The sequence below is a fragment of the Telmatherina bonti genome, assembly GCF_933228915.1.
Source record: "Telmatherina bonti genome assembly, chromosome: 17".
Taxonomy (NCBI): domain Eukaryota; kingdom Metazoa; phylum Chordata; class Actinopteri; order Atheriniformes; family Telmatherinidae; genus Telmatherina; species Telmatherina bonti.
Window position 1 is genome coordinate 24,417,514 of NC_136615.1, and position 22,722 is coordinate 24,440,235.

Consider the following 22,722-nt stretch of genomic DNA (forward strand, 5'->3'; position numbering starts at 1 on the left):
CTTTTTCTGATAATGTCCTCATGTGTTTCTATGCTCAATCAGCCTCTATAGGCCTTGAAAACGGCTGTGTGTTGATATTTTCCTGCTTCCTTAATGTGGGAAAACTCAGCTGCAATGTCATTTGGTGCCTTGAAAGCAAAAGTTGTTAGGGGTTTCTCAGCCTTGGGATGTTGCCAGGCAGAAATGTTCATTAAAAATGTCACTGTGCCAACAAACTTGGAGTTTTCAGGTTAGAGAGTTGTGTGGTGTGACTTTACATTTTGCAATGCTCTGCTCTGCTTTTCTCAACTCTGCTTTGACAAAAGCAGATCTTCCAAGGTTTAAGATCAAATAAAGTGTTTTGATATTAATACCGAACATAAATCAGCCATTTCTGAAGTGGTTAAAATAAGCAGCCATTGTTTGGTAACAAGTATGAACTGGTAAAAATGATAGACATAAAGAAATGTATTGCTAGAAAGACATGCTTTGGATTTTCACTTCGTCTTGGCTCCAGCAAACCTCTCCCTACTCCATTCCACACACACTACTTTCATGACTTTAGGATAATGCAGAAGATCAAATTAGAACCTTTATTTTAAAGGGGAATTAAAGGCATTTCCAGCCTCTTAACACATTTATGACTATTGAATATCAGCAGGGATGTCAAAGCTTTGATTAATGCCAATGAATTGAAAATTACTGCCTCAAATACTGACACTTAGCTCTTATCTTAAACACTGAAATCTGCACCCACTGAAACTATTAAGCACCTCTTGCATATGAAGTCAGTTATTTGAAATAGTGTTATGTGAGCAAAAGGGAATTTTGAAAAACACGATTTTTATGCATAGAAATTGGAATTAGGTTTTTATTGTATAATGTTTGAAAAATATCACAGCTATTCTTAAAGCAATACTACACAAGTTCTCAACTTAAAATCCTGTGTTTGACTCGTTTTGATGGCACACTGGCATTCATTGTGCATATTCCTAGGGTTGTCATTGCCTGCAGCATCTCCGAGCTACGAAAACCCACTTCATAACTTTGTGTTCAAGCCCAGAGCATCACATGACACGTTTGTTTTGCTTTATGGGACCACATCACACACCAGCAGCACATTAATTGTTTAAAATGTGCACCATTGTTGATTGAACAAATAACCTTAAGAAGACAGAAAAGGAAGGGGAAAAAAAAGGGATGTAAGCGATGGAGTCAGAGATAAGAGAACCGTAAACATTTAACTGACTTCTATTGACTGTGGGGAGCTCAGAGAAGAGATGGGATGCAAGACCAAATGAAAATCTGAAGCTGAAGAGTTTTTCTAACTGGATTTAAACGTTTCTACATCTGATGGGAATTTAATCTCCAGTGGCAGTTTGTTCCTCTTGTTTGCAGCATAATAGCTAAATGCAGCCTCTCCATGTTTAGTCTGGACTAGTTGACCTGAGTCTTTGGATCAAAGAGCTCTGCTTGGTTTATATTCTCTGAACATATCCAAGATGTTTTCTGGTCCTAAACCATTCTGGGATAAGTAAACGGCCAGTACGATTATAACAATTATTCTGTGATTGACTGGAAACCAGTGTAAAGATTTTAAAATGGGTGTGATGTGTTCAGATCACATAGTCCCAATTGAAGTTCTAGCAGCAGCATTTTAAATGAGCTGCATATGTTTAATGCTCTTTCTAGAAAGTCTTCTTAAACGACCACAGTAATCCAGTTTATTGGAGATTAGTGCACGGAGAAGTTTCTCCTGGTCTTTCTGGGAGACTGTACTTCTTTTTCAGATTATTCAGTTTGGTAGCAGTTTTTATCTTCATCCTTTATCTTCATTTAATTCAATAAAATTTCTTCCTCATCCAGGTGTTTATTTGCACCAAGGACTGACATGGTAAGTCTATTAGAATGCAGTCATGTGCTGAAAAACACACACAAAGTTGTGTATCGTCTGCGTAATTTAAGTTCTGTAATATCTGACCCGAAGGGAGCGTTTGCATGCTGAACAGAAGACTTCCAAGTACTGACTTGATGTTTCCGTGTTGTTGCAGAGTGAGCTGCTGTGAATCCTGAGAGCACAAGTCTCCTGACAGGTGACAAGATGGCATCCAATAACACCCTGCGCAGCTATTCTATCATCCCATGTTTCATCTTTGTGGAGGTGAGAAGTTCTGTGTGTAGGCATGCAAGATTGTATAAGAATGTATGTTTTGTAAGTTTGGAAACTTGCTCTGAAAAAAGGAATGGTTTTAAAACCGACTTTGAAAGATCCAAAGAAGATTTACTGTCACCATGGCAATAAAATGAAGCTCCCAGTTGGGCAAGATGACTTGCTTTAATGGGGTCGGCCATTCAGTGTTGAGGGTGAAGGTAAAGGCGAGGAGCTGGGAATTTTTAATGTCACTGCAAGGTTTCCACTGGGATACAGATAGAAATGTGTGTTTGAGATGATTTAACTATCAGCAAGTGACCTCCTCTGGTAAATTATACACAGCTAACCAGAACAGAATGTGTTGGAGTGTGTCTGCGAGCTCTCCAGCTTCTTCATATTTAATTACAGCGTCAGCTGAAAGTTCTTAATCAGGAAGATGTCTCAGGGCACTTTGCATTCTTCTCCTCCTATCTGTGTTTGACTCACATGTGCTTGTGTTTGTGCATGTGCACACACACTTGCATTAGAAAACATTGTTTAGATAGATTTATGCTAAATCATTTGTACATCTGTTAAAAAAAACAACAAAACCAAGTAATGCCTTTCTTCCTGGCTGACATTTGTGTTGTGATTCACCCACATCGTAAAGGCGTCACTGGTATACAAAGTTTTGAGCACTGTCCTCTTAAGTTTGTGGCTGAGAGCAACAGTGATTTATGACATTTTTTAACATTAGCAGAGAGCTTTATGTGAGATGTACAATATCTTATTTAATATGTACAGTTTCTGAGACATTTAGCATCACTTAATGGTAGAAACGGGCCTGCGATGGATTGGCGAGCTGTCCAGATTGTACCCTGTCTGTTGCCCAAAGACTGCTGGGACAGGCACTTGAGCAAGAATCAGGATAAAGAATAGAGTCAATGAGGAAAAGCAGTGTCATATGGTGGGGAAAGCGCTCACAATAAACTCCAGACGCAAACGCTGCAACAAGCATTTACCCGTGAAATGTCATACGGCCATACTTCCCCCAGATGGAAGGAGATCACTGCTGCCGTTGCAAAGCACCTGTGACAAATACCTCATGACTGACACAAATTACACAAACAATCTTATATTGTTATGTAGATTGTTATAGGGATATAAAATGAGTTATATCAGGATATGAGATTTTGGTCGTATCGTCCAGCGCTATATAGGAGATATATTTAGACTCACGTATCGCATTTCATGCAGAGCAGCACAGATTCTCAGCACAGATATGTTTGTTGAGCAGCAAGAGCATAACAAACTTCTACATTTTAGTCAAAGAGCATCCATGGTGGAACTCATAGTGACCGTCTTGGTACTCTACACACAATCATTTTTAAGGAATGCTACATGTGTTCATCCAGGCATATTCTGTTTAATTGTTTTGGAAAGCAACAAACGTTTATTTGTTTAACACATTTCATGTACAAGACTACTCAAGTGCTTTACATGAAACATTAAAAGCACGACAGCAGGGTGCACAAGAAGCATGAAAACAAAGCGCATTTAAAAACAAACTTTGAAACAAGAAAATTTGACAAATGAACAAATGAAAGGAGTTGAGTCAAGACAAAAATGACAAAAGTTCGTTTTCATTAAACCATCTGTTTTGGTGATCAGAAGAGGCAAACAGAGGCACAGCTGAATTTCAGCAAACCTGCAGTTGTCTGAGAGTTTGTTTTTCCATGTTTAGTTTGGACTGGTAGAAGAGAAAGCGGTGGCCTGAGGGACCAGTTTGGTTCATAACAAGCCAAAGCTTCTGAATGTAATTTGGCCCTAAGTATGTCAACTCTAAAACATCGAGGAAACATCCACATCTGGTAAAAATACTATAATTTCAAATGTAAATGCGACTTACTACACTTTTTTTAGGATGGCTCAGTCAGACTAAGTTTAATCCAGGTGCTGCCGATGTCTCCGGAGGCAGAGGAGAAGGAGGGATGCATCCACCTGTGGTTGCTGCAGCGGTTGCTATCTTGGGCTCGCCACATTGCTGAAATAATCCAAGCTGTCGGAAGTGGTTCAGCGTGACACCTGACACACTTCCTGTTCTTCATAGTATCGCTGAACCCCTTTTTTTTTGTCCCTTTTCCAAATGTAATGGATAATAATACGTTGTCAAGGCTGGCTAATGACTGAGAGCTGAATACTGAAATAACTTAATAACTTGCAAACATCTCCAGGGGAAGTTTCTCAACCATAAAAAGAATTAATAAACAATTATGAATGAAATTTATTTTTAAACGTATGTAAATCAAAATAAAGAGATTACTTTCCAGGATGGGTGGGCCTGATTTGTGACTAGGCAGACCTTGGTTTGATCAGTTGACTGATTGGTTCTGCTCTCTATAAAAACAGGTAACAGACTTGAACCCTTTAAGATCTGAACCATGGAAAAAATAGAAAAAAAAGTACAAGTGTTTTAGTATGACATCATTATTTGTCCCTTTAAAAAAAAAAAAAAAATGCTTAGGGATATTTGACCTTTATAACAATGTAATATGTCAAAATTATTAAAGTGTATTTCTGCTCTCTAGTATCTATTAGGGGGGAGAAGACAAGTATCAGAATGTGATTTTCATCAAATCTTTTATCATAAAGTGATGTCAGATCTCCCAGAATGTTGTAGGAGAGATGTCACATGCGCTCTGCTGGGTTGATGTTGACTTTACATCTGTGGGGGGATTTCAAGTCTTTATTAATGTGCAATATTTATCAGTGTAATTTTTCTGAAAGTTTGTTTTATGGAGTTACAGCAGAATTATGCTCAGATTGTTCATATCACCCAAAACAACAGAAAGGATCATATTAAAATTAGTTTCACTCTTCAGCAGAAAATAGTCAGAATCTCTCCAAAGTCAGAATTTAATAGTCCCCTGAGTCATGTTTTCTGAAATTTACATCACTTTGCTTTTCCTTTTTACAGTTTTTCAAAGACATCCAAACCATCTCCCAGTTTGATATCGCCTGTTCATGTTTTTTTGTGTTTGATAACTGTCATATCTTCATAGCCTCGTTCCTCTGTTGCCCCTCCTTTCCCAGCTGAACCTGCTTCTCCATCCATCCTATTTCTCTCTGAGCCACTGGAGCTTTTCCTTCCCCTTTCCTCTCCCTGTCCTCCTCTGTGTGGCTTTATCTCCATTGTTCCTTTCCTGCTTGCTTCTTTGTCCAGCATATTTCTTCCTTCATCTTTTTTTCCCCCCTTCCTTCTCTTACTCACCCTGCCTGTCACGAGCAGAGTAAGGCGCTGCTGTCACATGACAGAAGGAGAGCTCTCTGATTGGGCCATGCATTTCAGTGCCAGAGGCAGTGTGACAGGGAGGATGCTTATTCATGGTGATTTTGTTTATTTAGAAATGAAACTTGTTGCTTTTATTTATCTGCTGCTCAACTTCAGCATTATGATTTGCTGCTTCCATTTGGCTGAACAGTAGCTGTTTTTCTTTTTTAGGAGTAACATCAAACTGTGTGATAAAAAGACATAAGATTAAGATCATGATGAAGAAGGGGGACTTGAAAGCAAAAGAGAGGTATGTTGTTTGTCTGAAATTAATTCAAATGCAGTGGATTCAAGGCAAGTTTGAAGACTGAGATGAAAACGGATGCATCTTGCATACGGTTATGTAACAGTACAGAGCTACAGGCATGATTTTTAAAAAAAGGCCAAATAGACCTTATAGGTTTGTGGAAAAGAACAAAAAAGTGGTGGCATTCGCCAGTTTCAGCCATTTATAAAGTAAAGAAAGCATCTATATTATTTGCTGTAAAAAAAAATAAAAAAAATAAAAAAAAAATTCAGGAAGCAAACTCATCATTTGACTTATGTAAGTGAAAATACTAAAATAATCAATTATTTTGCTCAGCATCATATTTCAGTTTGGGGTAACTGTTGTGGCCCATTTAATAAACAAACAAGGGGAAAAAACAACAAAAACAAAACACCCATCCCTACAGGAGCTCATTCTTTTCATCATGTCAACAGACATGTTTACAACATTTCTTGAACTGGGCTGTAATTCCAGGCAGACCTGTTTACATGGAGCCTGCAAAACATGATTCCGAACATAACGTGTGTTTACATGCACTACATCTTTGAATGGAATAAATTATTTTGGCATTCTTACTGATTTTATTTTTCTCCCCCCTTACTGTCTTTATTACACATTAAAATGCCTGATATATTTTTTGAAATATACTGTATGGTATAAGACAAACTGTGAAAAATAAGCTAGAAGATAAACAGCAGGATTACGTTATGTTGACATATAACAGGCATGCAATGGTTTTTACCAAAAATTTCAGAATATTTTTTTTATTCAGACAATCACAATCAATATAAAGTTATCAGATTCTTCCAGTTAGTATTTTTCTATAAAGAATTTTTAATCCAATCAGGTGTGTAACCTGAATGCTTGTGTCTGCTTAAACATGGCTGGTATAAGTTTAGGATAAACCTGAAGAGAATCTATTGACTTGAATATTTGTTGTTTTTTTTATTATTCTCGTTGACATTGCAAGTTTCAAATTTTTAAATCGGATGTGAAAACACCTCCAGATCAAAGCATTGACTTGCTTTTTCATCTATTTTTCCTCTTTTAATTTTCCTCTTGTTATGCACACGTTTGTAGTCCCATTCCTCTCATGGAGGAATATTAAATGAACAGATTGCTTTTCCAAAAACATTACAGCTGCTGATTGAAATATCCAAATAAAAAGAGTAATACTATGGGTGTGGTACGTGAAAGAAAATGTTTATCCTTTTCTAAGGCTCAATTTCAAAAAGGTGAAGTTTGTGAATATGTACGTCAGGATAAAAAACAATCCGGGGAGAGTAGCTGACTTCACTGTCACTTCAAGACAAGTTTGACAACATAGGTGTAATATCACGGTTTCTAGCTTGGCAGGCCAGGGTTAGATGTCTATTTCTGTCAGTGCTTTTTCTCCAGTCTACTAACACAACATGACAGTGAATTGAAAATCTAGGACTCTGTGTTGGATTTATATAACATCTTTGTTTTCACTTTGGGAAGGAGGGGTGAGTGACAGCTGTGGCGATACAAAAGATATGAAAGTAAAAGGAAATAAAAGGGAAGAAAAACAAAGCAAATGTAGATGATAGAATGTTGTTATTGTTTCTTTTGTACTGGAATGAAGATTAAAATGACTGTTTGGTGGTTAATTAAAAGGGTCTCTATTATGTCATTTCTAGTTTTCTACAATGTTATTATACTCATCAGACATATGAGCAGTGAGGGTTTTTTTTTATTTTATTTTATTTTTTTTTATCATCTAAACGCATGTTTGAGTTTTCCATGACTCCCTATGTTTGGTTTCCATGACGACGGAAACGATTCGTTTTAGAGTTTGGTTTTTTTTTTCAATTTTTTATTTATTCTACTTTGGCGTCCCGTTGGAGGGACGCAGTGATTGGTCTTCTTCTTTAGGTTGTGCATATTCATGAGAAGAAAGCCACGCCCACATTAACTGTTCAGTAAAACTACTCCTAGCAGTTGATCAATCAGAAGCAGCCCGCAGGCAGGACATAGGGCGAAGCTTTCTGTGTTTGCTTGTTTATGTCAGAGGCTGATCTGAGGGGATCAATACAAAATGAATGAAGGGATTTGTGAAAAATGCACTGTACTGTAGTTATCATATATATATATATATATATATATATATATATATATATATATATATATATATATATATATATATATATATATATATATATATATATATATATATACACACACACATATATATTCACAAAAAGTTAGGGATATTCAGCTTTTGGGTGAAATTTCACAACAAGCCTAAAATGCATTCAAACCTGTACAGGTGAACTTAATGTGATCTTCTCTAAGCTTTTAAATGCACATGTCCAACTGTTAAATGTTTCAATAAATTTTGCACAAGTTGCTGTTCTCTAACAAGGAGCTTAACGGCAAAAATCACGGCAGGTGTGTGATCCTTGAATTGACCAATAAATGTCCTGGTTCAATTAGAGCTGGTGTTTAAACAGTTGTCCACATCATGCTGTTCACATTTTGACATCATGAGACCAAGACGACACCTAACAATGGAACAACAGTCCCTTGCCATTGCGATGCTTCAAACAGGACGTTCTCAGACAGAAGTGGCCACTGAGCTTGGAGCGTCACAGAGTGTCATCAGCAGGTTGCAACGGAGATATCGAGAGACTGGAAGAGTCACAGAAAGGCCTAGAAGTGGACGTCCTTTGGCCACATCCCGTGCTGATGACCGCTACATTGTGAACACTGCCCTGAGAAACCGGATGATGAATGCCGCTCAACTCCAGGCATGTTTAAGAGAGGTGAGAGGCACCCAAGTGTCACGTCAGACCATTCGAAACCGTTTACATCAGTGTGGTCTGCGTGCTAGACGACCTGCACGGGTACCTGACCACACCACCAGGCACAGGCATCATCGTCTTGCATGGGCCAGGGAGCATTTACGCTGGACGAGGAACCAGTGGGCCTCAGTGCTGTTCTCTGATGAAAGTCGATTCACACTGAGCAGAAATGATGGCCGGCAACGATGTTGGAGACGTCAGGGAGAGCGCTATGCATCAGCCACTGTTGTCACCAGGCGAGCTTTTGGTGGTGGCGGTGTTACAGTGTGGGCAGGGGTGTCCACTTGGTACAGAACTGCCCTACACTTTGTGAATGGTACAGTGACAAGCCCAAACTACCTGAATAACATCATTAATCCAGTGATTGTGCCCCTACATGAACAGCACAGGCCTAATTTCATCTTCATGGACGACAATGCTCCTGCTCATCGAGGCCGCATCATCAGGGAACGGCTGTTGGAGACTGGTGTACCTCAAATGGAACGGCCTGCACTCTCTCCAGACCTGAATCCCATTGAAAACCTGTGGGATCAGCTGAGCCGTCGTGTAGAGGCTCGAGACCCTGCACCCCAGAACCTCAATGACCTGAGGGCTGCCCTTCAAGAAGAGTGGGATGCCATGCCTCAGCAGGCAATAAGTTGCCTTGTGAACAGCATGAGACGTCGTTGTCAAGCTGTAATTGATGCTCAAGGGCACATGACCAGATATTGAGACGTTCAAATTTTTTGTTGTGGTGTAACTACCATTGTTGTTACCTTTTGTGTTGAATGAATTTTTTGAGATGAGGAAATCAGTAGTGCATCCTTCTACTTAAATGTCTTACTTTTATGATATTATATCACTGTAGCATGAACATATTGCATTTTCCATAAATTTCACCTGAAAGCCAAATATCCCTAACTTTTTGTGAGTAGTGTATATATATATATATATATATATATATATATATATATATATATATATATATATATATATATATATATATATATATCTATATATATATATATATATATATACATATATATATATATATATATATCTATATATATATATATATATATATATATACATATATATATACATATATATATATATATATATATATATACATATATATATATATATATATATATATATATATATATACATATATAGGCTTTGGGATAGGGTAAGGAGTTTCCCTCTAGGGAGGGGCTCACAGTAGACAGTAGTCTTGCTGCTCTTTCACAGTAAATAGAGCCAACTGAGATGGTTTGGGCATCTGGTCAGAATGCATCTCTCAGGGGAGGGGTTTCTAACATATTCCAATGGGAGGAGGCGACAAAGCAGACCCAGAACATGTTGAGAATAACTAGAATAACTCCAGCAGTTCTGGATGATGCCACAGCTTGTCTTCATGTAAACAATCAGCGTTGCCTTATTGGAGGAAAACTAATAAGCCTGTCAATGCTGTTTTTGTATTAAGATGATAAGAAAGTTGAATTTAACGACTTTGATAGGGGCCAACAGCTGTGGTTTGGACGGTGGAGACTTCTGGCACAAAAGATTAAGGACAACTGTAACAGAAAAGGATATTATATATAGTATAAATCCTTCATTACCAAGAGGAAAACTTATATATTGCTGAAAGAAATTTCCTCCAACACTGTAACCCTTAACCCTTTATGGGGCAAGTGACTATTTTTGATCACTTCATTTTCTTTCATATTTAGCATAAAACTACATTTTATTTGTTAATGTAACAACAGAATAGAGGTCTTTGTTCAGACCAGAATGACAATTTTTAGGCTAAAATGTCTAATTTCAAGGTATTTCATTGAGTGCCCTATAAAGGGTTAGTACTCCCCTCCACTAAAATAAGGGTGAATCATTTGATGAGTCTGAAAATATTGATGCACACATCAAATCTTGTCCCAGTCAAATGCAAATTTTGAGCAAAAGTCATTTAATCTTTAAATCCTTTCAGTACTTTCTATGCTGGCTTGAACTTACATCCTTGTCATGCATCAGTATGTGTTACACCAGGGATGTTCTGCCACACTGGTGTGCAAAAGGTGAATTGTACTCTCCAGAGTCTAAGAATAATGGCATTCTGCAGTAACTTTACAATCGCCTCATGACAGGCAGTCTTGTCAGCCTGCCCTTCACACAGCTAATGCAGCGTGACGGTGGCTGAGCAGTGAATATAATAGAACCCCAAGTTATGCTTTATGCTGAGAAAAGAACATTTTCTCAGGTGTATGAACTCTCACAGAAAAATTCACCCCATGAAAAACTCCCAGAAATGGGCAGCATCCATCAGGGGTAACACTTCACCGCTAGTTTCTTTTCAATAGACCTGGCATGCTTCAGCATCTTAATCAAAAGGTAATTACTGGGCTGACTCCCAACCAAACAGGCTCTGCGACAGACTGCTGACAAGAAGAGCAAAGAGTCAGATCAAGCTGAAAAAGCTGCAATTGTTTCTCTCAGTTGGCTGTTTATTTGAAACAGCCTGATGACTCTTGTCATGACAAGTGGCTCTCTGCTTGTTTATGGCGTTCTCTGGTTTACAGAATGTGTACATCATTAGGATTAAGGTAAAGTTAACCAAATGTAGTGAACGGCAACAGAATTATTCTGTTTGTGCTTTGCTTTATGCATTTTCACATAAATCGGACAAACGTATGTGATCCTACAAGGTATTACATGGTATTTTTCCATGCAGGGGAATTTACATATTTTTAGGGGGAAACATGAATAATTTTACAGCCGATTACGTTGCTGGCTTGTTTGAGGAACCATAAAAAGAAGAATCATAATGAATGCCAGATTTTTGGGTGGTCAAACAGCTTTCATATCAAGATTCATATTATCATAACCATGGGTACAAGTTGAATTGATATGGCTTTGGGTATACTAGTTATACTAGCTATTTATTTTTTAATTAATTTTAATTATGCACATTGTGGCCCTTTGGTCAACTTTTAAGTTGCATTGCATTCCATTGTAGATGTCAGTCTTAATTAGTGCGTATAATTAGCATAAAAGAAGCCTCCGCAGCATGATGTCCTTGTAACAACGAGATAAAGCAAAACAAAACAAAAAATTCCTACTAGCCAAGCACATGCATGGGAAACTGATTAAGGAAAGCACACCAAAGACACATGAACACACGAGGAGATACACGTGGACGTCTTCATGTGGCCATCTGTTAGAGGACTATATGTGCCAACAATGCTCTCCTGTTCTCTGTCAACACAGTTGCTTTCTTGCCCTCGCTGCCTGAACCCACACTGGCCATAAGGTCCATTATGGCTTACAAGTGCACACATTCTACTGCAAATATGATTCATTGTAGTTGCATTTTAACCGCTTAATTTAATAGAAAAGCATACATTGTGCACTATTAACATGTTCTCCTTTTTATGTTAGTATTTTACACTAAACCCTGAAGTGTCAGAGCGATACAAAATCCACAACACAAATGCATAAACCACAAAACTCCACGATTAGCCACAAAAGCTGCAAAGGATGGTAGGCTGCTAATCTTTTTTTCAGAATTTATGCCACAGGTATACGACGAATAGCGATATTTTTCATTTGATTAAAACACAGTCAGTCAAGTCAGTATGTGCTTTTATAAATGTTAACTGAGACGTGTAAATAAAGTTATTTCCTGTTAGAGGTAGTGACTTCCATTAGTGCTTTCTGTGTGTGTTGCTGACTTCGTACAGTATAAAGTCAGGAGAAAAAAAAAAAAGAAGTGTAACTTCTGTTATAGCAGCTGTTGTGTTTGTGGTTAATTGTGGAGTATTGCCATACCATACTGTACCATGACTTATGCTTCAAATCATAACTAAACTATGTGAAGGTATGCTGTAGCATAGAACTTACAAATGGGTGATCCTGCAGTACAGATTGGATACAACTCTAAAACCATTTGGAGTGGGAATTGATAACAAAGATCATCTCACTCTAGTGCAACATTGATGTCACTATGGCACGCATCACCCACCGACACATTGTTGCACATGAACAGTTAAAAAAAAATGCTCAGAATTACCTCAAGCACCAGAATAAAGAGCTTAAAAGGACGAACAATACTTGAGTCCCAGTTTAAACAAGTATTCACCAACTTTGCCAGAACAATCTTTCAAGCATGGTCCTATTTGGTTCAGTGTCCCGGTGCCCCCTCATCACCCCACAGACTTCCTGTATTTGCACACAAACAAGTCTGAAGTACTCTTGCAGGCAGTGTTTTAATGTTCTGGCTATTGTAAGTTTCAAATCTCCCATGTCTGCCGTTGACTGGCGACCTGTCCAGGGTGTACCCCGCCTGTTGCCCAGTGACTGCTGGGATAGACTGCAGCTCTCTGCAACCCTAAATTAGGCCAAGCGGTTAAGAAAACGAATAGCTGGATGGCCTTTTTTTTTTTTTTTTTTTTTTTTTTTTTTTTTTTCATTTACTAAAGTATCAGTCCCCTTACCTTGGCCTTACCCCTGTGTTTAGCAAGGGTAAATGTCTTATTGTCATATGGGAATTAAATGGCTCTTCAGCACAGGTATTGGGAGCATTTTGGATGACTACATGACCACTACATTTTGCCTACCTTACTTTCTAAACAGCTAAGCAGATGCATCAAACCAAGAGGATGAATTAAAAAAATAGCACTGAGATCAATGATCGGGATATAGAAGCTTTTTAACTCATTATTTTGCATATTTTCTGAAATATTTGTTCTAAAATGTCACAAATCACAGCTGCTAATTAATAAAGTGGTACATTTTCTCTTTTTGTCTGACAAATGATCACAGTAACATAATGACACCTGGTGTTGGACATGAGTATTGCAAATGGATGGCTTGGCATGTTTTCAGAGCCACATCAGCAGCTTGTCCTCAATTACTTCTATGGATACGTTTACACAGGTTTAAAGATTTGGTAGGTTTTAAGTAAACCAGGAGAGAAAAGAAATAAGCTACCATTATCCATAAAGAGTCTTAAAGTTATCTTCTGCTCTGCAGTGGAGACAATGTAATGGGAATTTAGCATCATGACTGCTTATGTAAAACAGTTCCAACAGCGGTGGTATTTTAAGTCACCCTTTTTCTTCCACTTCCTCTTCCTCACATAGGATCTTTTTTCTTTTATGGCTTTAAAATATCTTTAAATAAAATGTCTCATCGCTTCCGCTTGATGCCAGTCTGAGCAGGATTTTCTTGAATGGCAGCAGTAGTAAGGCATTAGTGGCTGAGTGACACAAATGCAGATGATTTTCAGAAACCTCATTAAAAGCCTTGCTATGCAATGCGATGCATCCTCTGTTTCAGCACCGGCTCATTATCACTGACTAAAGACGCTATATATAAACGATATATATTTATAAATGTGAAATCTGCCTGCAGCTGAGTCTAGAAAAAAAAAAAAAGCAGTGAAAGGAGGCCAGAGACAAAAGATGATGTTAGTGGGATAAAAGGATGAGGGGGTGAGGGAGGAAGGGAGGTGGTAAGTGATGGTGGTGCCAGTGGTGGTGGTGGTGGGGGGTGTATATACACGATCTGAGTTAGCATGAGATGGAGAAAAGGAGAGCGAGAGGGAGAGATGCCATTTTAGAGGATATATTGTTTTGTTTGTTTGTTTTTTTTCTTTTAAACGAAGTCATTTCTGCTGGGAGAGCAGCAGAGCGATTAGCACAAATCAACCGCAGAACTGTTAGAGAAGTCGACTTCCTAAACCGAAAACTGAATCAGGACAACTCTACACCTTAGTGGATGCTCATCTGACAACTCTCTCTCTCTCTCTCTTCTGCCTGCTTCTTCTTCACTTTTCTGCACTCTTCCTCCATCTGGCATGTTTTTCTTCCAGCTCGTCATCATGTCCGGCACAGTGCTGCTGGCCTACTACATGGAATGCACGGACTTATTTGGCGTTCACGTTCAGGGTTTCTTCTGTAATGACGCTGAGCTGATGAAGCCGTACCCTGGCGCAGAGGAGTCCAGCTTCATCCCGCCCCTCATCCTCTACTGCGTGGTGGCTGCTGCTCCCACCCTTGTAGTAAGTAAAATCCATTTCATGTGTGTTTCACAGCAGTGGGTTCTCTGAGGATTGCGTGCATGTTATTATTTTTTCACATGTTAAATGAATTGATAAGATGTAGCATGCTTGCATTTACTTGGCATCTCTCATCAGAAATCCTTCTTATGTTTTAGTGGTAGAAAAATATTGATCATTCTGGAGACTATTTTAAAAGCAGGATAGTTGTAAAGACATATCAAATATGAATGAATGAATGAATATAAATATTATTAACGTGTATAAATACTCAGCAATGTTTTACTATATATTGTCTTATTGACTTTTTCTGCTAGATAGTATTTTAGTGTATGGAATTAGCACGTTTTAACGCAAACCTTTATCTGTTAATAGTGATTTCATTAAATATAGACAACTTTTTAGAGCCTGGTTTTGGGCAACATTCATATTTAGTTTCAGAAACTGTATAAAAAAATTAAACTTATTTGTAATAAAAGGGATGTAATTTATATATCCAAGCATTAAAATGCAGAAAACTTACTTTGCAACAATTTCCATGTCAATGATCAACAGAGGATCATTTTTAATTCAAATATTGTGTATTGTTTCCTCGTGAACAGCTACTTTAAAACTTCCATGTTTTAACAGGGTCATAATTCATATTCGTAAGGTTATTTTAATCTTAATATATATTATAAGTACACCCTAACAGGATCAACTTCGGTAGTACTATTATTTACCACCAATAAAATCACATAAGTATGTACATTTTATGTCTGTACTATGTTGTACTTTGCAGTCTATTTCTGGTAACATCATCTTAAATATAGGGCAGAAGTGGGAAACCTGCCATTGAGGAAGGAATGTTACCTGCATGCAAGAAGCTATAAAGATTATGATGAAAGGTATTTTAAATTTTAATGACATGTGAAGCGCAGGTGTAATTAAAAATGTGAAGGCATCATGGCAGGGAGTGAAGGTGGCAGAGTCTGGAAACTATTGTCATTCATATGATTTATCAATATGAACATTTTTAGATATAAAATAATAGATATAATAATTACATATAAAAAAAGTGTTTTACTTGCTTTATTAAGTTGAGTGATTGCTGTGGATAGATGCAGAGGAGTGGTTATGCATGTGTACATAACGCAGTTGATCTGAATGTTTCATGTTGGAGTTGCAGCATTCGACCACCAGGTGTCACTGTTGCTCCATGCTTGTTAACTTTACCCAGCGCAGCAGACGCCATATATCTCCAGGTCAGACCAGAGAAAAACCTCGTCATGTATTTTCATGAATGCATCAGAAGGAGAATTTCCATTTGTTTTCATGATGGTGCAGTTATTTCTCTCTTGAAAAGAGACACATAAAAAAGCAAACAAACAGAATGAAAGAAAATTAAGAAACCTTCTGAAAAAGCCCACGAGTCAATCCCACAGTTTACTATAAATCAGCTGATTTTAAGGAGCTGCAGGTTGTTCTTTGCCTTTCATGCAATTAAGTGTATTTTATAATTTTGTTAAATTTGTTACATGGATACCTCCATGTATCTGCCATCTTCTAAATCTCCAAAGACTGAAAGTCTTAAAGAAACAGGATCCCATGAGTCTGCTTGTGTTTTAATAAAAAGTATATATATCATTCATCTTGTATATGTAGATATATCCAGCTGTTTAAACATCTTGTCATTTCTGGATTTTTAATCTCGTTCCTCTCATCATGTTTGTGATGCGCCCTGTGATGTGCTACCTTCAAGCTTGTTTACAGTATTTTAAAAATCAATTTGCTGGTTTAAATTGATGAAAAGCTTTGAATAACAAATAGCTGATACTACTGCATATTTTTAGATCACCTCCTACAGAGACTGAAATTATAGAGCAAATTTGCCGTATGTGCACAAATATGAACTTATATAGTACATGTAAACATAAGATTGGAACGTCCTCCTCACAAAGGCATGTTTTAAAATAGCCTTATTTCAATAATGTTATTTAATTATTTGTAGAAACTCAAGTTATTATTTTATGTTGTTCATTTGAAAATATACTAACCTGCTTGAACTCCAGAGGGATATTATTTATATATATATATATATATAAATGTATATATATATATATATATATATATACATATATGTATATATATATATATATATATATATATATATATATATATATATATATATATATATATATATATATATATATATATGTGTATATATATATATACGTATATATATATATATATATATATATATATATATATATATATATGTATATGTATATATATGTTAAAGATCCTTGAACTGCAAAGTGTCTTTAGTCATCTGTGGTCCAAACTTTTTAATTGTGCCCTTTGAGAGTGCTATGTCAGGTGCCCAAGCTGAATTTGACACGACACACACACATATATAGAGACATATATATATATAATATATGTATATTGCTCAGTCTCCACATGCCTCATAAAACAGAGAGCAGGCAATCAGAATTAATGGCGACAGGGCTGAGATGTTGGCCAATTAGCACAGAGGCAGTAATTTTAACTAGAGCGTTCCACATGACCAGACCAACAAGGATCAGTGGAGGTTAGACGCATCGTATTCACACAGTCGTCAGCAAACTTTTTCAGCCTTGCAGAGATGATGATATATATAGTTTGATGTTTTTTCAAAATGCAGATCTCGCAAAGGTGGTGTTGATAGTGAGGACAGATTACTTAGCAACTTGTTAGCCTTTTGCGGTTTCTTAAGCTTTTAAAAAAAAAAAAAAAAAAAAAAAAAAAAAAAAAAAAATATATATATATATATATATATATATATATATATATATATATATATATATATATATATATATATATATATATATATATATATATATATGGTTCAGGTCTGGACTGTGGTGATCAATCAGCATGTGAAAATGATGCCTCCTGCTCCCCCAACCACTCTTTCCCAATTTCAGCCTTATGAGTCCTCGCTTTGCCTTTGTGGAATATGTCTAGGCTATTGGAGAAGAAAAAATCCATTCATAGATCAAGCTGGTCATTTAGCATCTTCAGGTTGTTAGCTGACCTCATTCTTTGGGCACATAATGTTGCTGACCCCACACCTGACCAGCTGCTGCAACCCCAGATCAAAGTTCTGCCTCCACAGGCTTGTACAGTAGGCAGTAGTCATGATGGCTGCATCACTTCATCTGCCTCCTTTCTTACCCTAATGCACCCATCACTCTGGAACAGGGTCAATCTGGTCTCATCAGACCACATGACCCTTTTCCATGACTCAAGTCAGATCGTTTTTACTCCCTAGCAAATTCAAGTGTTTTCCTTCAGTTAGCCTCTGATTAGTGGCTTTCTTTTTGCTACGTAGCTGTTCAGTCCCAATACCTGTGGGAATGCTTTTACTTTCACTATTAAATATAGCCCTGAGTTCTAGTGTTGTTTTTCTTTTATTTAAGTTCACCAAACGTTTAAAGAAACAAAAAGCTAATTGTTTACTGTTGAGCGCTGCCTGTAGACCAAAGCCAAGTGTGTCATGAGCCACACCTTCCTCTACCTGTAAGTGCAAACACACTGAGCAAATATGATAAATTAAATGCAGTTAGTGAAGATGTTGAAGTAATCCATGTTATTTATGTTGTTACTTAGAGTAGAGAAAGAGCTAGCTCCGAGTCAAACTGTAGCCCTTTAACTCTAGCTCCAAATACAAGGCCAGTGTTCATCCGTTCCTGGGCTTTTGTTTGTCTGACAACTTCGCCAACGACCGTAGTTGTTTTTAGAGGTAATATTGGATCCTGGTTGTCTTCAGATGAGCGTTTTTTTCCGCTCTCTGCCATTTTGCTTAGAAAATATACGTTGCCAGAGCTCGCTTGCTGGAGCTTTTTCTAGAGAGGGCTGCGAGAGGAGAGAGAAGGCGGAGATTCATATGAGTGTACATGAACGTGCGACTGGACCGGCTGGTAAAAACGAGGATGGAGATCAACACAGAGGGATGGTATGTGATGTCATGCAATACTTCAGATGAAATTACACCTCTAGATCTTCACAAGGCAGTTTTACAGTTCTTCAGTCCAAAAATAAGGAATTTTTGTTCATTATTTCTTTAAGTGGTCATAGATGGCGATCATTCAGGGTGTTTTTCTGACCACATTTTTTCCTGGAAGATGGTGTTTTCCCACTATCCTTCTAGTTTTCAGAAATGCGTCGGACAGTTCTCGACCCAATTTCAGTAGTTCCTGCAATTTTCTTTGATGTTTTCTCTGCTTGATGCATGCCAATGATTTCACCCTTCTGAAACGGTCTAACTTCTTTTTCACGACCGCAGAAGGTGTCTCTCCACATAGTTGTTTAAGAAATGAGAAGCTTGAATAAATTATTGTTGTTTATTGCCAGAATACTTCAAGTAAAGAATTGCATATTAACTTAATGAAATGAAAAAATACACCCCACCAATGTGTGAAATGAGTTGGAGCTTTTAAGGTGGACCTAAACGGCGCTGGCATGCAGGGAAAGGATGTGATATGAGATGAAATGAGAGCATCAGTGTAATATGGAGCACATCACAGCCAAAATAGGATAAAATAGAAGTTAGCTCTTGTTTTACTGCGGTCACATCCTCAACAATACTCTGTAAAAGGTTTGCATGTTTAACCTTTTCACTTTCTGCTAAATAAATCAATGAGTCAGTTGAACTTTAGGTTGTTTTTCACTTTCTAATGATGTACTTGGGGAGGTTTGTTTTCAGTTAGGTTTTTATATTAATATATTTTTTCATCTAGCCGTATTTTCATTGATAGTTTTACCATTTCATAAAATAACACAACAAGACAGGAGCATGTAACATTTTCTATTTAGACCCGAGAAGACAAAAAAAAAAAAAAAGTCTGGAAATGTTAATATCACTGAAAAAAGAAAATAAAAATGAAAAACTATAGCTCCTTTGAGGGTTCTGGTATTATAGGAAACCAGGGCTTCACTGTCACTTAGTGAAACAGCTGTTTAGACCAGCTTTTGACATGGTTGCATGGAAGATGATCTGAAGGGCACAAAGAGGTTAAACTGAGATCCACTAATTAAAGATCATGAGTTTAACACCGTTGAATATTCAGACAAAAGATAATTGGATGTGACCATTGACATGGAAACTGAAGAATATCTTTTGATAGCATGCTAAAGCAGAAGCAATGAAGACAGGAGGCCTGCAGTAGTAGCCCAAATATAGTAGAGAGTGAAAGAGGTTCATTCTTTCACTCTAAGGTTTAACTTAGACTTGGATCTCATTAAGTAAATATTTTGCTGTCATCACACATTCAGTAAAAATCTCAGTCATTATCTCATTGTTTTCTAAATATATAGATTTCCTTTTGGTATTATAGAGGTTGCCCCCTGCTGGCCAGTAGATAGAGTACAAGTTAAAGGTAGAGTATGTAAGATTTTCAATATTTTCAAAATACATTTACTAAAAAAAAAAAAAAAAAAATACAATCATAATTAGATAGTTTTTTTTTTTAAACATGTAGGTTCCAGTCTGTCCATATTTGATGCCCTTCTTGAATGTTTTCTGAACAGTAAAAAGAAAAAAACTTTTTTTCCACCAGTAGGGTGAGTATAAGCCCATTTATTGCAGAGCGGCTCTGAGCTACAGCTCACAAGTAATTCCTGCCCTCATTGGAGCTGGCAAGGAGGAGGGGTGAGGGGTAAGTTTTGCTCATTACTGCCAACCTGTGGTCGTTTGTGGAGGTAGCAGTTTTGTGGCTTTGCTCACGACCTGGTGTTTGCCACCTAGTGGTGGAAAGAATCGCCTTGAAATCTTACATATTCTGCCTTTAAATGCACTTTGCATTTATCAGGTTATAACAAACTTTTAGCTCCATCTACACTAAAGCCCATTGTCTTGCATACATTCTGAAATGTCTGGTCTGTCGACAGTATATGCAGCATTGATTATACTATGACAAGTTTAATCTACAATAAAGTATTTAGCCTTTCATTTGCCTTACTTCATCACATCAGTCGCTCTTGCTGCTTGTACGACTAAAAAAGAAAATAAAAGGTTAGTTGCAATAACAAAAACCACATTTTTTTGGGAAAAACACAAACACACACAAAAAAATCAAAACAAAAGAAAAACCATAAGAGATGGTGGAAAACACACTTGTCCTGGGGCTCTAAATAAACTCTTTTCTGAGGACACACATACATCAAAGGCCAAAACCATGCTTGCACACATATGCACTTACTGCATGCACACTGTTTCATATAAACACGCGTATAGTTTTATAACAGTCTGTGTTTCCCAAGGCAACCGGCAACGACTTCCATTATGTGTGTCCAGCAGCAGCTTTTCCATTAGACCTGATGTAATGTCCACTCTATAATGGACCAGAAGAAAGGTTGCATTAAGACACTGGTTTATATACACAGGCCAGACTGGGGCTAAACGTCCTTCTGCCATCTAGCAAGATATAAAAAATGCAAAAACTTTACTTTTGTTCTTCTTTTTTTTTTTTTTTTTTCTAATTTCTACATATATATTTTGACTTCTAAATGTTTCTGGATGCCTCAAGTAATTCCGTTTCCTTCTCTGGCTTCTGCAGATCTTCATCGGAGAGGTTTCCATGTATGTGATGAAATCAACGAGGGAGGTTCTCCTGGCACAGGAGAAAACCATAGTGACAGGAGACTGCTGTTACCTGAACCCACTTATTCGTCGCATCATACGCTTCATAGGTATGATGGCCTCCAAGCCATGTATATAATAAGGCCACTTATGTTAATATAACCACATTGTGAGATATAACATCGAAATGTACATCAAAACATGGATGCATGTTGCATGCAAGTTGGCAGAGGTCTCCATTGCCTCAGTTCTTTACAAGTCATGGGGTCCGTGGGGTCCCTTTACTTTCCACTGATGCACCACCTCACTGCAGCTTCACTGAAGTGAAAAACCACAAGCGGATTGTTGATCGAAATAATTTAATTGCATTCAACACAAAGTATTATACTCACTTAATGAGTAGTTTACTTTCCTTGTAGCTAATTGATCGGATCAGTATTCAAACATCACACACACACACACACACACACACACACACACACACACACACACACACACACACACACATACACACACATTAATGCAGTTCAGTGGTTTCATCACTGCCACACAAAAGTGTCGTCTCTAACTGTGTGTCTTGTTCCCATTTCCTGTAAAAGTTCATCAAACTGCCAAAGCTTTCATTTTGACATGTGTAAAAAGAAATTCAGAAAGATTTGAACACTTACGCTCTGGCTGCCTGAGTCAATCGATAAGTCCCGCCATGCTTCTATTAACAGTCTGTCTTACACTTGACAAACTGTAGGAACCCGAGATTGTTCTCAAATCCTGGCCTGTGAATATGCTTTAATTTACTAAGTGACATAATGTGACATTTAGACTAACCAGTGTGACATGCAGGAACACAGAACTGCGAGCGGATGACAGCTAAATTGTACATTTTGCATGTGGTAGTGAAGCATATTATGACTGACTTTCAAGATATTGTTATGGATCCCATTAAAGTCCTGATTTCATATCTTTAAATATTCACAGCTAAATACATAAAAACTGAATTGCCTTCAGCTACATTTAATATGCTTTGTAGCTTTTTGCTCTATTCAACAGAATTAGTTCTAAATGATGCCTAACAGGGATACGCCTGCATTTTAAGAAAGAAATATTTGATTTTTCTATCCTTGTGTTGCACCTTTTTTGCCATTTGAAACAAATTTTGATGAAATATTTTAAACTCATTTGGATCATCTTTAATTCAGCACACTCATTCTTTTTGATTATTAGAAGTTCATTTGTGGATAGAAGTTTGTTTTTCTGAAGACTCTAAGGTTGTCTGACTTACTGTAACAGATTTCAGCCTTATTTAGTGAAAGATCCCATTTGGATGAAGTTCAGGTGCCATACATGCCCTGTTGCTTTTAGAAAAAATGACAGCAGTAATTGAAACCGTGTTAAGTCATAGTATGATGCGTGGGATAGGATATGATGTGATGCAATACAATACACATTATTTTCCATATAGGGAACTTAGTCTTGGACTCAAGTAGGCCTGTCACAATAAGTCAATTAATCACACGATAAGAAAATTGGGCGCAATAAGTTTGCCGGATGCA

General features: G+C 37.3%; 1 protein-coding gene across 1 annotated transcript in view; it reads left to right on the plus strand.

Annotated features, from left to right (window-relative positions):
- Positions 1–2,080: 2,080 nt before the first annotated feature.
- Positions 2,081–22,722, plus strand: part of plppr1 (phospholipid phosphatase related 1) — a gene marked incomplete at both ends in the record, with an annotated part of 31,812 nt that continues 11,170 nt past the window's right edge. Inside the window, 3 exons of the mRNA XM_079256639.1 lie at positions 2,081–2,140; positions 14,383–14,571; positions 21,150–21,282. Of these exons, the coding sequence (XP_079112765.1) occupies positions 2,081–2,140; positions 14,383–14,571; positions 21,150–21,282 (382 nt within the window). The remainder of the gene's footprint in view (positions 2,141–14,382; positions 14,572–21,149; positions 21,283–22,722) is intronic.